General features: G+C 47.6%; 1 protein-coding gene across 1 annotated transcript; it reads left to right on the forward strand.

Annotated features, from left to right (window-relative positions):
- Positions 1-1,347: 1,347 nt before the first annotated feature.
- On the forward strand, positions 1,348-2,286 carry LOC135984259 (olfactory receptor 51G2-like). Its single transcript, XM_065599041.1, has one exon. The coding sequence runs from the start codon at positions 1,348-1,350 to the stop codon at positions 2,284-2,286; it is 939 nt and encodes a 312-aa protein (XP_065455113.1).
- The last annotated feature ends 12,228 nt before the right edge of the window (positions 2,287-14,514 follow it).

A 14,514-nucleotide genomic window follows, 5' to 3' on the forward strand; every position in this document is an offset into this window, starting at 1 on the left:
TCCTAATAGCCAACCTAGACCTCCACTACTGCAACTTGAGACATTTGCTCCTTGCTCTGTCATTTGCCAACACTGAGAACAGCCAAACTCCATTCTCTTTGGAAGACCTGAGAAAAAGACCGCTGGTCTGTGTTTCAGCAAAGAATAGGGCAGAGGTGCAGGAAAGGAGAGTGTAATAGTGGTTGTATTTAATTATCACCTTACACGAGCATGGCTGAAGTAACTTGCACACTGAAGAGGATATTACTGCAAACCTACTGTTTGCACTATTCATACATTTGTGATGCCAACCCTTTCTCTGCCCAAATGAAGTAACTGTCCGCGTTAGCTTATATCTTTGCAGATACCTACAGACGCTTGGGCGGGGAGAGGGAGCAGTTCCTCTAAGGATGAGGAGAAACCTGTAGGATGATCAGACTTTCTGGATTCAGTCAACGTTGGCCAGGCAACATACTTCAGCTTCTCCTGGAGGGATTCTTAGGGGTCAGAGTGTATCACCAGGAGCATTTGTTGAGGGAAAATGAATAGAGCCTGGTTCTTATCGAATTTACACATGTAAATCTGGAGTGACGCAGTTAAAGTCAATGTTATTGAATTCAGAACATGGACTTGGTAATTTTTCCCATGTGCTGAAAAGAGGCAGTGGCATAATTTGGACTCTCAGGAATGGAGAAAATAATTATATATATATAAAATGAGAAAATGAAACACATTTACGAATATCTTCAATGCCGCACAGATAAATATACATGTCATTTTACAATGGGCCACACTCAGAAGTGGAGGGCCAGAAAGGGTGTCTGTGGGAAGGTCACAATTGTAAAATCACACAGTGTTCAAGGAGGCTGCAGAACTCCCAGTCACAGGATATGAACGGGGCAAAGAGCTTAGCAGGATTCATAGAGGGACTGGGTGTTTATATGGGTAACCAGAAAATCCAAATACACTAGTAAGGACTGATTTGAAAACCCTTTTGAATTCCTCTAAGCCTTCCTAATTTACATCACAAAATATCTCTAACTAGTGGGTGTCAGGGGGAATCTTTGAGAGCAGGTTATCTCAGAACTGCCTATTGCAGGTCTCCTTCCATCTTCCTCTGAAGAATGTGGAACTGGCCAGTGGATACTGGGTTAGATGGGCTATGGATCTGATGCAGTCTGGAAATGTCTATCTTGCTATCGGTGGTGTAAATCCAAGACTTGGTTTTTGCTAATTTTTCTTTAGCTCCTGGGAGTCTCTAGACTTGTACTAAGAGCAGAAAGATGTCTTGTTAAATAACATCTAGTTTCCTGTTCTTTTTTCTTTCAGGAAGGAAAGTTCAAAGCTTCTTGGATCTCCCAGTATATAATGTCAGCCATCAATGACACCAAATTCAAATTCACAGTGTTCCTTCTCACCGGGATACCTGGGCAGGAACACATCCACAATCTCTGGATCTCTCTTCCATTCTGCATAATGTATGTTATTTCAATATTAGGAAATTCATTCATTCTGTTCATTATAAAAACAGATCCAAGCCTCCATGAGCCCATGTATATTTTCCTTTCCATGTTGGGCTTCACAGACCTTGGCTTATTGATAGCCACCATGCCGACGATATTGGGCATATTCTTGTTTAACTCTAGGGAGATCAGTTTGGATGCCTGTTTTGGCCAGTTATTTTTTATCCAGTCACTTCATTGCATTGAATCTTCCGTGCTCTTGTTGATGGCCTTTGACCGCCTCATCGCAATCCGTGATCCGCTGAGATATGCCTCCATCTTAACCCTGCCGAGAATAGCCAAGATGGGACTGGTGTGTGTTCTAAGAGGGGTGGCCGTAATGCTCCCACTCCCCCTTCTCCTGAAACGGTTCCAATACAGTCGAGTGAATGTCCTCTCCCATTCTTACTGCATGCACCAGGAGGTCATGATGATGGCTTGTTCGGATATCAGTGTCAACAATATCTATGGCTTGTTTATTACAGTCATAATTTTGGTGTTGGACTCGCTGCTTATCTTCCTCTCTTATGTGATGATCCTCAAAACAGTGCTGAGCATGGCATCCCACAAGGAGTTCCTCAGAGCCCTGAACACCTGTGTCGCCCACCTCTGTGCTGTCCTGCTTTTCTACACTCCAGAGTTCAGCCTGACTTTGATACACAGATTCGGGAATGGCTCTTCTCCCTTGCTTCAGATCGTCCTGGGCTACGTCAACCTGCTGGTCCCTCCTCTGATTAACCCAATCGTGTACAGCGTGAAAAGCAAACACCTTCGTTCAAGGATAATCAGGGTGTTCGTGAAGTGAAGGGTCAGTTTATTACCCGGCCCCAGTGCTGATAGCATATGATGCAAGAAAAATGGGACACGTCGACTTATTCCATCCTGGACCCTTCTATCTGTGATGACATGAGCTACTGATCTCCACTCTGTACAGACAGGTTCAGATGGAGTCTAAGGCCTGAAGCAATGTTATAGGGGTTGTTTCCACTCACTGTTGAGGGAGGACAGTAGTGCACTGGGGAAAGGAGACCAAGGCCGGCAGCAGCATTTACAATGGGATTGTGTTTGTGGAGAGCCAGGGAACCGGTAGGATGTTGGCCCATAAAGAACCATATCAGTGTCTGCTCCAACCTCAGAATTCCTGACAATACTCTCAATAAAGAGAAGGGACATGGATGTTATTTCCCATTCCACTTGGCCTGTCAATGTCCCGTCTCTGGTTAAACATCCTTGGACCATGAAAAAAGCAGCAGAGCTGTTCTGTGGTCACAGTCCTGACCGTTCCTGAGCATTCTGGGTGCTGTGTGATCCATGGGCGCTGCACCAGCTGTTGTCAGGGGCTGTTCAAGGGGCATGGACACCCACCCTTCCCCCACGCCTTCAGCCAGGTGCTTGTGACTGAGTCATACCAGAGACATCATTAATGCAGGAGCTGCAAGAGAAGCCATTTAGGCAATCCCCTCCTCATCACCACCGTTGGTGGCTCTGCACATAGCACACCTCCTGAGGTCACTCCACATGGAAGCAGAGCGGAACTGGCTGTGTGAGTGAGGGTCTGACATACAGGCAAGAGACTCAGGCCCATATTCCCCTCCCCTCCGTTTCTGCTACCCAAGCAATGCAAAGGGGTAGAAAAGGTTCTCAGCTCCCCAACAGAGTCATGGCAATCTCCTGTCCCAGTCCAGCCCCCTCAGTGTAAGGTGACCCCCTTCTAAAAAGGAAAAAGCAAGACAAATGCAGGAGCCCTATCCCCTCCACGGCTTCACCCCGGTGCTCTTTTTCCCCCTGAACTCCCACCTCCTGTTCCTTCTCTTCCCCCAAGCTCTACCCTCTGACCAGGCCGGATCTCAGAGCCAGGCCATGGTAAAAGTCCAGGGAGGAAGCGCCACTCTGGGAAACCCCAGACCCTCCACTTGCCCCATTCAGGGGATGTGGCCTTGGGGGAAAGACGAGCAGGGTGGGACCTCATAACGAGGGGGGACTAAGGACCTCAGCCCCCCAACAGTGCAAAGAGTGGCTGTGCCCATGAGCAGATATGGATTGGCACTCTAGGGAATTCAGGACAAACGCTGTTCCAGAGTCTTTCAGCCCACACTGGGACTTCAACTCTGCATTTTGGGACTCTCTTCCTCAATTAGAATCATAGAATCATAGAATATCAGGATTGGAAGGGACCTCAAGAGGTCATCTAGTCCAACCCCCTGCTCAAAGCAGGACCAATTCCCAGCTAAATCATCCCAGCCAGGGCTTTGTCAAGCTAGGCCTTAAAAACTTCCAAGGAAGGAGACTCCACCACCTCCCTAGATAACACATTCCAGTGTTTCACCACCCTCCTAGTGAAATAGTGTTTCCTAATATCCAACCTGGACCTCCCCCACTGCAACTTGAGACCATTGCTCCTTGTTCTGTCATCTGGTACCACTGAGAACAGCTGAGCTCCATCCTCTTTGGAACCCCCCTTCAGGTAGTTGAAGGCTGCTATCAAATCCCCCCTCATTCTTCTCTTCTGGAGACTAAACAATCCCAGTTCCCTCAGCCTCTCCTCATAAGTCATGTGCTCCAGACCTCTAATCATTTTTGTTGCCCTCCGCTGGACATTTTCCAATTTTTCCACATCCTTCTTGTAGTGTGGGGCCCAAAACTGGACACAGTATTCCAGATGAGGCCTCACCAATGTCGAATAAAGGGGAACGATTACGTTCCTCGATCTGCTGGCAATGCCCCTACTTATACAGCCCCACATGCCGTTAGCCTTCTTGGCAACAAGAGCACACTGTTGATTCATATCCAGCTTCTCGTCCACTGTGACCCCTAGGTCCTTTTTTGCAGAACTGCTTCCTAGACATTTGGTCCCTAGTCTGTAGCAGTACATGGGATTCTTCCGTCCTAAGTGCAGGACTATGCACCTGTCCTTGTTGAACTTCATCAGGTTTTTTTGGGCCCAATCCTCTAATTTGTCTAGTTCCCTCTGTATCTGATCCCTACCCTCTAGTGTATCTACCACGCCTCCTAGTTTAGTGTCATCTGCAAACTTGTTGAGAGTGCAGTCCACACCATCCTCCAGATCATTAATAAAGATATTAAACAAAACCGGCCCCAGGACCGACCCTTGGGGCACTCCGCTTGAAACTCGCTGCCAACTAGACATGGAGCCATTGATCACTACCCGTTGAGCCCGACGATCTAGCCAGCTTTCTATCCACCTTACAGTCCATTCATCCAGCCCATACTTCTTTAACTTGGCGGCAAGAATACTGTGGGAGACCGTATCAAAAGCTTTGCTAAAGTCAAGGAATAACACATCCACTGCTTTCCCCTCATCCACAGAACCAGTTATCTTATCATAGAAGGCAATTAGGTTAGTCAGGCACGACTTCCCCTTGGTGAATCCATGCTGACTGTTCCTGATCACTTTCCTCTCTTCTAAGTGTTTCATAATTGATTCCTTGAGGACCTACTCCATGATTTTTCCAGGGACTGAGGTGAGGCTGACTGGCCTGTAGTTCCCCGGATCCTCCTTCTTCCCTATTTTAAAGATGGACACTACATTAGCCTTTTTCCAGTCATCTGGGACCTCCCCCAATGCCCATGAGTTTTCAAAAATAATGGCTAATGGCTCTGCAATCTCATCCGCCAACTCCTTTAGGAGCGCATCTGGCCCCATGGACTTGTGCACATCCAGTTTTTCTAAATAGTCCCGAACCACTTCTTTCTCCACAGAGGGCTGGTTACCTTTTCCCCATATTGTGCTGCCCAGTGCAGCAGTCTGGGAGCTGACCTTGTTCGTGAAGACAGAGGCAAAAAAAGCATTGAATAGCTTTTTCCACATCCTCGGTCACTAGGTTGCCTCCCTCATTCAGTAAGGGGCCCACACTTTCCTTGACTTTCTTCTTCTTGCTAACATACCTGAAAAAACCCTTCTCGTTACTCTTAACATCTCTTGCTAGCTGCAACTACAAGTGTGATTTGGCCTTCCTGATTTCACTCCTGCATGCCTGAGCAATATTTTTATACTCCTCCCTGGTCATTTGTCCAATCTTCCACTTCTTGTAAGCTTCTTTTTTGCGTTTAAGATCAGCAAGGATTTCACTGTTTAGCCAAGCTGGTCGCCTGCCATATTTACTATTCTTTCTACACATCGGGATGGTTTGTTCCTGCAACCGCAATAAGGATTCTTTAAAATACAGCCAGCTCTCCTGGACCCCTTTGCCCTTCATGTTATTCTCCCAGGGGATCCTGCCCATCTGTTCCCTGAGGGAGTCAAAGTCTACTTTTCTGAAGTCCAGGGTCCGTATTCTGCTGCTCTCCTTTCTTCCTTGTGTCAGGATCCTGAACTCGACCATCTCATGGTCACTGCCTCCCAGGTTCCCATCCACTTTTGCTTCTCCTACTAATTCTTCCCTGTTTGTGAGCAGCAGGTCAAGAAAAGCTCTGCCCCTAGTTGGTTCCTCCAGCATTTGCACCAGGAAATTGTCCCCTACACTTTCCAAAAACTTCCTGGATTGTCTGTGCACCGCTGTATTGCTCTCCCAGCAGATATCAGAGTGATTAAAGTCTCCCATGAGAACCAGGGCCTGCAATCTAGCAACTTCTGCTAGTTGACAAAAGAAAACCTCGTCCACCTCATCCCCCTGGTCTATAGCAGACTCCAACCATGATATCCCCCTTGTTGCTCACACTTCTCAACTTTATCCAGAGATTCTCAGGTTTTTCTGCACTTTCATACCGGAGCTCTGAGCAGTCATACTCCTCTCTTACATACAACGCAACTCCCCCACCTTTTCTGCCCTGCCTGTCCTTCCTGAACAATTTATATCCATCCATGACAGTACTCCAGTCATGTGAGTTATCTCACCAAGTCTCTGTTATTCCAATCACATCATAGTTCCCTGACTGTGCCAGGACTTCCAGTTCTCCCTGCTTGTTTCCCAGGCTTCTTGCATTTGTGTATAGGCACTTAAGATAACTCATCCATCGTCCCTCTTTCTCAGCATGAGACAGGAGTCCTCCCCTCTTGCACTTTCCTGCTTGTGCTTTCTCCCAGGATCCCATTTCCCCACTTACCTCAGGGCTTTGGTCTCCTTCCCCCAGTGAACCTAGTTTAAAGCCCTCCTCACTAGGTTAGCCAGCCTGCTGACGAAGATGCTCTTCCCTCTCTTCGTTAGGTGGAGCCCGTCTCTGCCTAGCACTCCTCCTTCTTGGAACACCATCCCATGGTCGAAGAATCCAAAGCCTTCTCTCCAACACCACCTGCATAGCCATTCGTTGACTTCCATGATTCGACGGTCTCTACCCAGGCCTTTTCCTTGCATAGGGAGGATGAATGAGAACACCACTTGCGCCTCAAACTCCTTTATCCTTCTTCCCAGAGCCACGTAGTCTGCAGTCATCCGCTCAAGGTCATTCTTGGCAGTATCATTGGTGCCCACGTGGAGAAGCAGGAAGGGGTAGCGATCCGATGGCTTGATGAGTCTCGGCAGTCTCTCTGTCACATCGTTATCCTAGCTCCTGGCAAGCAGCAGACCTCTCGGTTTTACCGGTCGGGGCGGCAGATAGGTGACTCAGTCCCACTGAGGAGGGAGTCCCCGACCACCACCACCCTCCTCCTCCTCTTGGGAGTGATGGTCGTGGAACCCCAATCCCTAGGACAGTGCATCTTTTGCCTTCCAATCGGTGGAGTCTCCTTCTGCTCCCTTCCCTCAGATGGGTCATCTACTCCACTCTCCGCATTAGTACCTGTAGAGAGAACATGGAAACGTTTGCTCACCTGTATCTCCATTGCTGGTACATGGACGCTCCTTTTTCTCCTTCTGGAGGTCTCAGGCTGCCAAACTTCTTCACTATCCTTCTGTCCCTGCTGCACCTGCTCTGAATCTTCAGAACATTGTGGCCTTAGAAGCATATCCTGACGTCTGTCCAGGAAATCTTCATTTTCCCTTATGCAACGCAGAGTCGATACTCGTTTCTCCAGCCCTCGAACCTTCTCTTCCAATATGGAGACCAGCTTGCACTTTGTACAGACAAAGTCGCTTCTGTCCTGTGGAAGAAAGACAAACATGGCACAACCTGTGCAGGTTACAACAGCTGATTGCTCACCTTCCATATCACCGTCCTCTTAAGAGCTTCCTCAAATGTTGCAGGAACTACTCAGAGAAACCTGCAGATGAAAGCCTCAGTGAGCTCTCCCCAGGCAAACTCCCTCTGTTAGCCTCTGCTGTTCGCTGCTCAGCTGGTTCGCTGCTGACTGCCCTTATATACCAGTCAGGCCCACTAAAGGCCCTCCTGGAACAATGCACTCCCAATTCACACTTTTCAAACAAACAAGCAAGCAATCAAGCACACGGTCCAACTGACCAACTGTCCCAGCAGCAGACACTCAGATACTCACCAACACAGCCCCACTGATGCAGCACTTAGAGTACCTCCTCTCGGACAGCTCCCAGGCAAACTCCCTCTGTTAGCGGGATGTGTTGTACACCTTAATGCAATGGCCATTAGAGGTGGTGTGTTGGGGATTGTCCCCTTTATGGGTATGAGAGATTAGGGGTGTCAGTGACTTTTGGAGCTGACAGGAGATTTGTAGAGCCAGCTAGTGGGAGGGAGGAAGATGGTCCTGGGGAAATCCCAGGCCACTGTTTCTTTTAGGGCCTGGGACAAGGGCCTTGGAGAGAAGGGCATGGCTCTCTTTACTCCAGGAAAAACAGGAGGAGCTGTAGAAGGGAAGGCAGGCTGAATCCTCTCTCCAATGATGGGCAACACAAGCAGGGGTCAGACAGCTGCCCTGGCTCAGCCCAGGGGAAAGGAACTGAGATATCATGGGTACCAGATGGGGAGAAGCCAGTGAGGTTGCAGCAAGCCTGAAACAAGACTGACCCCAGCAAGCAGGGGGTCCTGAATAAAGGTGGAGGATGGAACCGGAGGGTAGGAAAGCCTGTGATTTGGAGAAGACTGAATTAATGTGACCCCACATTAATTCTCGTTCTCGTTTCAAGTATCCCAGGCTGAGAGTATGTCATTGCAAGGACCTTAGAGGGAAGGGCAGGGTGCCTCCTATGCTACCTAAGACCCCAAGGGGGCATTCTGGGGAGGCTCCTGTCCACAGGATCTTGGCCATAGTGGGTTGTGCCCTTGCAAGTCATTACCACCGGGCGTATATCAGCCCAGCCCCCAGGCAGCTCTAAAGTCCACTGAGGCAGCGGGAGAACAGACCAGTGAATCAAACCACTCCTGGCCCTCCCCGCTCTCTACAGCTGAGGTGGGAGCTCTGCTGGCAAAACAGAGAACTGAGCCAGGTCTGTCACTGCTCAGATGGCTGGAAGGCTGGCCTTGTGGTCTAGCACTGCTCTATGACTCAGAACAATTGGGTCTGATTGCCTTGTTTTGTGTGAATGTGGGCAAGACATTGCCTGTCTCTGAGCCTCTGCACAGGTGGATAATAGACCTGCCCTGCCGCACAGTGGTGGAGGGAGAATAAAGATAGTCAAGGTGATCAGATACCCTCAGACCCTAGGATCAGGGCTATGTCATGCTTCACCAGAGCAACATTTCTGACATTTGTCTACAAAAGGCCTCTTACCACAGCCTCCCATGACAGCTGGCTTCTGAGAAGCCCTGAGACTCAAGCACCGAGGTGTCTGTGGCAGATGTGGGGGTGCTCAGGGGTGACAGTGAGGGGTAGGGAGTGGATTTCTGAGGAGAGTGTTGGAGTGTCACAGTTATGCTGGGAGTTTCAGCACAGTCACTGGTCCATCTTAGATGTCTGCTGGGAGAAAGCAGTCAGAGAGCAAAGGTCAGCTCCACATCTTGGCCCTGTAACATAGACACAGCTGAGCACTACAGTGAGTGGGCCCAGGCTCGCACAGGTTTCAGCAAAGGCTACTTCCCGAAAAAAGGGGCAAACAGATGGGAAGATGCTCTCAGAGACACAGGGAAACTAGGCTGGGTCCCAAGAGATCCTTGTCTTCCCAAAAGAATGTAAGTTGGTCCAAAAGAATGTAAGAAGTTCTCTATCTCCTGAGCAAAGCCTGTCTAACTTAGCTTGTAGTGATATGTCAGATAGATTAGTGTAGACATATGACCACTGCCTGATATTTTAAAACCATTTCTTCTAATACTGTGTGCTGTTTGCAATTAAACCTACTAGTTTTAAGGAGGCTGATGGTGACTGTATAGCTCTGGTCAGAAGCATCCTAAGGAAAGATGCTGAGGTGTCCAGTGGGACCTGCTTGGTGATAAGTGTTTAGCATAGATGGGTGTTGTTCCCAGCTGGAAGAGTGGCATAATTGTGATATTCCCCCAAAGACAGGAAAGATCATGGTTTAGAGGGTAAAGAGACCATATACACAGTTTTACTGTGACAATCCTAATTCTTCTTGGCCAATATCTATTCTTATTGAAAAAAGAACAGGAGTACTTGTGGCACCTTAGAGACTAACGAATTTATTATAGCATAAGCTTTCGTGGACTACAGCCCACTTCTTCGGATGTGTATAGAGTGGAACATATATTGAGGAGATATATATACACACATACAGAGAGCATGAACAGGTGGGAGTTGTCTTACCACTCTAGCCAATGTCCAGGGGATGTTCAGTGTGGGATGCTGATGGGGTCTGGTGCTGACAGACGCTGGAGCTGGGCTAGATAACAGATTTTCCCCACATTTAAATTTTGACCGGAACTGAAATGTTTCTTTTTCATCCATATTTTAGGGGGAGTTTTCATACAAAATAGATCATTTTTTTCAAAAGCTCAGCTGCCATGATATTGCCCAGCTGCAGCTTCTTGGCTCCACCACAGAAATTGGAGGGTTTTCATTTGCTGCTTCCTCACAACAGAAATGAACTTTGCACTGAATGAGTCTATGGCTGGACTCAGGGTATGGAAAGGTCAAAACATCCTGCCCAGTCTATGGCTGGGGTATTGTTCCCATCAGTTACTCTATCAGCCTTCCCGTCTCTGAAGTTCCCTGATGGCCAAGTGGCCCCCAAGGGAATGTGCAGACATGCTTCATAAACACAGTTGCCTCCCTATCTGAACAGATACTGCCTGCTGCCCTGCAACCTCTCCGATGACTCCTTGTCCTTTTGGATGAAGACCTCTGGTGTCAGCGGCTCCTCTTCTAGCAGGAATTGGGTACGTTGGCAGGTTTCACTAGCTTTAAAATGCAAAGTGATGTGTAAAGGCTGTAAGCTGTTTCCATTGGCAGATGTTCTGTGCAGTGGCAGAGCACTCAGCTGGGCTGTCGGGGTGACTCAGTTATGGGGCTGGAGGACAGGCAGCGCTAGGTAGCTTGGGAACCCGTCCCCTACATATGCCCATGGTCCACATTCAGTTGTTCAAGCTACATAGAAATCTCACGTTCAAAGTGAGCTTGGAGTGTTAAAACCCTGATGCCCCAAGTCGGGATTTCTCAAGGGTTACCATTTCTCAAGGTGCCCGATCCTACCAGGGGCTAGGTTGAGGAGACCCAATGCAATATCCGTGACTAGTTCCCAACTCGCCTCAGGTTTATTTCCCCCTGGAAATTGAACCAGCAAATGCATATTCAAAGGTTTTATTCTCTGGTTCGATTCTGATGGCACGAATTCAGAGCTGCTTTGCTCTGTGGTAACAGGTCCTATAGGGCATATTTATGTTTCCTGACTGGCTGAGAGCTCCAGCACTTCTGCCCTGTAGATACCCGTCAGAGTTACAGGACCACCTGCATGTCTGCCCCATCTCTGGTCTCCATATGCCAGATGTCAGACCTCATAACCTTCCCTCTCATGGAGTGGAATCCCACGATCCTCCTGACCTCATCCTGGGCCCTGGGCTAAAACACACTGCGGGGGACTGTGCTTGTCCAGCAAGTCCCGGTGGGTTCAGCACCTGCGGTTCTTCCCTTTGTGAGCATGTGACTAATGCTGAGACGAGTGACCAGCCAGCCTCACTGAACCAAAATACTGTTTAATCTGAAAAGTAGGAATAAAGCATAACGTGGGAGAATAAGAGGTTTTTCCAAGAACAGTCTGTACATGTCTCTGACTCCAAGTCCTCCCACACTGATGCAGGCAGACGGAGGCCCAGGTCATTCAGATTTCCCCAGTGCTGTCTGTCCTTGCAGTCTTAAGAGCTTCTCAGTAAAAGCTGCCCCATCTCTGCACAGACTCCCAGCGCTGGCAAAACAAGCTGTGTGATGTGGCTGGAGCCCGGAAATAGGCTCTTCCCAGCTTGTAGCTCCAGTGTTGTCTCTCAACCTCCCTGAAGTGCTGAGTGAGCGATGGCTTTTCTTGATCTGTGCCTCCCATCCTGTTTGTTTTCCAGCAGCCTGCTATTAAATTATGAAGATCCATACTGGTTTCACCCAATAAAGCTGTAACATACACATCCCAAAAGTTAACCCAATACAGTTACACAGCAAACATCCCAACAACTGGACTTAACATACACATTCACTATGGCAGCTCAGCTCCATGTCTGTCCCAACGCCGTTCCCGCGTGCTATGAATTTTATGAGTACAGGCCAGAGACAGTCAGAGAGAGAGAGAGAGCAATAGACTATTTTACTGTGGGAAATGAAGTTCCATTTCCATGAATACTCATGCATTTGACTTCCTGCAAACTCTCATCCTGGCTGTATAACAGCTGCTGAGGTTACTATGTACTAGGGAGTGAGAGCTCAGGGAATGGATATTTTCTATACTGATTCCAGGGCCTGTTACCACTCCAGATACAGGCTACAGACTGACAGAACAGAACCTGAGGAGAACCAGTCAGCTACTAACCCAGGGACAGAGGAGCTACTAGACTTTTGTTTGCTGACAAGTGACTGAATGAGGGGTAAGACACTGCGATCTTTTCAGTTTTTGAAGAAATCCCAATGACAGAAGCTACACTTTAAGTCCCACTGTAACCTGAGAAATCATCTCTGAACAAATATCCGAGAGGAAAGACTGGGTGGACATGTGTGTGCTAAAGTGCAGATGTGTAAATGTTATGCGAAAACTTGTAATTGTAATACGAATTTTACACATCAAACTTTCATGACATGCAGCTATATTGAAAGCCATCAGCAGAGTTATTAGAAACTCTACAGGAAGGAGCGGTGGTAACTTTACTGCTTAATAGATTTTGCTTTAGAAAGTGTTTTAGAAATACTCCACATACTATTTTGAAAGGTTTTATGCTATGAACTCCTTGTTCAGTGAATCATAAAAGCATAGAATCATAGAAGACTAGCATTGGAAGAGACCTCAGGAGTTCATCTAGTCTAACGCCCTGCTGAAAGCAGGACCAACCCCAACTAAATCATCCCAGCCAGGACTTTGTCAAACCAGGCCTTAAAAACCTCTATGGATGGAGATTCCACCACCTCCTCAGGTAACCCACTGTAGTGCTTCACTATCCTCCTCGTGAAATAGTGATTTCTAATATCCAGTCTACACCTCCCCCACTGCAACTTGAGACCATTGCTCCTTGTTCTGTCATCTACCACCACTGAGAACAGCCGACCTCCATCCTTTTTGAAACTCCACTTCAGGTAGTTGAAGGCTGCTTTCAAATCCCCCCTCACTTTTCTCTTCTGCACACTAAACAAGCCCAGTTCCCACAGCCTCTCCTCGTAAGTCATGTGTCCTAGCCTCTGATCATTTTCGTTGCCCTCCTCTGGACTCTCTCCAATTTGTCCACATCACTTCTTTAGTGGGGGGGCCCAAAACTGGACCCAATACTCCAGATGTAGCCTCACTAATGCCAAATAGAAGGGAATAATCACTTCCTTCAATCTGCTGGCAATGCTCCTACTAATGCAGCCCAATATGCCTTTAGCTTTCTTGGCAACAAGGGCACCCTGCTGACTCATATCCAGCTTCTCATCCACTGTAATCCCCAGGTCCTTTTCTGCAGAACTGCTGCTTAGCCAATCGGTCCCCAGCCTATAGTGGTGCATGGGATTCTTCCATCCTAAGCGCAGGACTCTGCTCTTGTCCTTGTTGAACCTCAGATTTCTTTTGGCCCAATACTCCAATTTGTCTGGGTCACTCTGTACTCTATCTCTACCCTCCAGTGAATCTACCTCTCCCGGGAAGCTTAGTGTCATCTGTGAGCTTGCTGAAGGTGCAATCCATCCCATCATCCAGATCATTAATAAAGATTTTGAATAGTTGTATGATACTGTCTCCTGGTAATTAACAAGAAGCTGTTTCTAATCATGGTCATGAACACAATACTTCTGCAATACCTGTGCAAGACTTTCCAAAAAGTCCTGAGCAAAAGACCGCTGGTTTGTGTTTCAGCAAAGAGTAGGGCAGAGGTGCAGGAAAGGGGAGTGTAATATGGTTGTATGTAATTATCACCTTACATGAGAATGGCTGAAGTAACTTGCACACTGAAGAGGATATTAGTGCAAACCTACTGTTTGCACTATTTTGGCATTTGTGATGCCAAACCTTTCTCCACCCAGATGAAGTAACTGTCTGTGTCAATTTGTATCTTTGCAGATAGCTACAGACCCTTGCACGGGGAGAGGGAGCAGTACCTCTAAGGATGAAGAGAAACCTGTAGGATGATCAGACTTTCTGGATTCAGTCAATGTTGGCCAGGCAATGTACATCAGCTTCTCCTGTAGGGATTCTTGGGGGTCAGAGTGCATCACCAGGAACATTTGTTGAGGGAAAATGAATAGAGCCTGGTTCTTATCGAATTTACACATGTAAATCTGGAGTGACGCAGTTGAAGTCAATGTTAGTAAATTCAGAATGTGGACTTGGGAATTTTTCCCATTTGCTGCAAGAGGCAGTGGCATAATTTGGACTCTCAGGAATGGAGAAAATAATTATAAATATATAAAATGAGGCAAAGAAACACATTTATAAATATCTTCAAAGCAGCACAGATAAATATCATGACCGTTTTCACCATCCACTTGCCATGTGTTTGTACACATGTCATGATACAATGGGCCACACTCAGAAGTGGAGGGCCAGAAAGAGTGTCTGTGGGAAGGTCACAATTGTAAAATCACACAGTGCTGAAGTAGGCTGCAGAACTCCCA

The sequence above is a fragment of the Chrysemys picta genome, chromosome 1 (assembly GCF_011386835.1).
Source record: "Chrysemys picta bellii isolate R12L10 chromosome 1, ASM1138683v2, whole genome shotgun sequence".
Taxonomy (NCBI): domain Eukaryota; kingdom Metazoa; phylum Chordata; order Testudines; family Emydidae; genus Chrysemys; species Chrysemys picta.

Excerpts from the sequence above, each read along its gene's own strand:
- LOC135984259 (XM_065599041.1), top strand. The coding sequence starts at position 1,348 with ATGTCAGCCATCAATGACACCAAATTCAAATTCACAGTGTTCCTTCTC.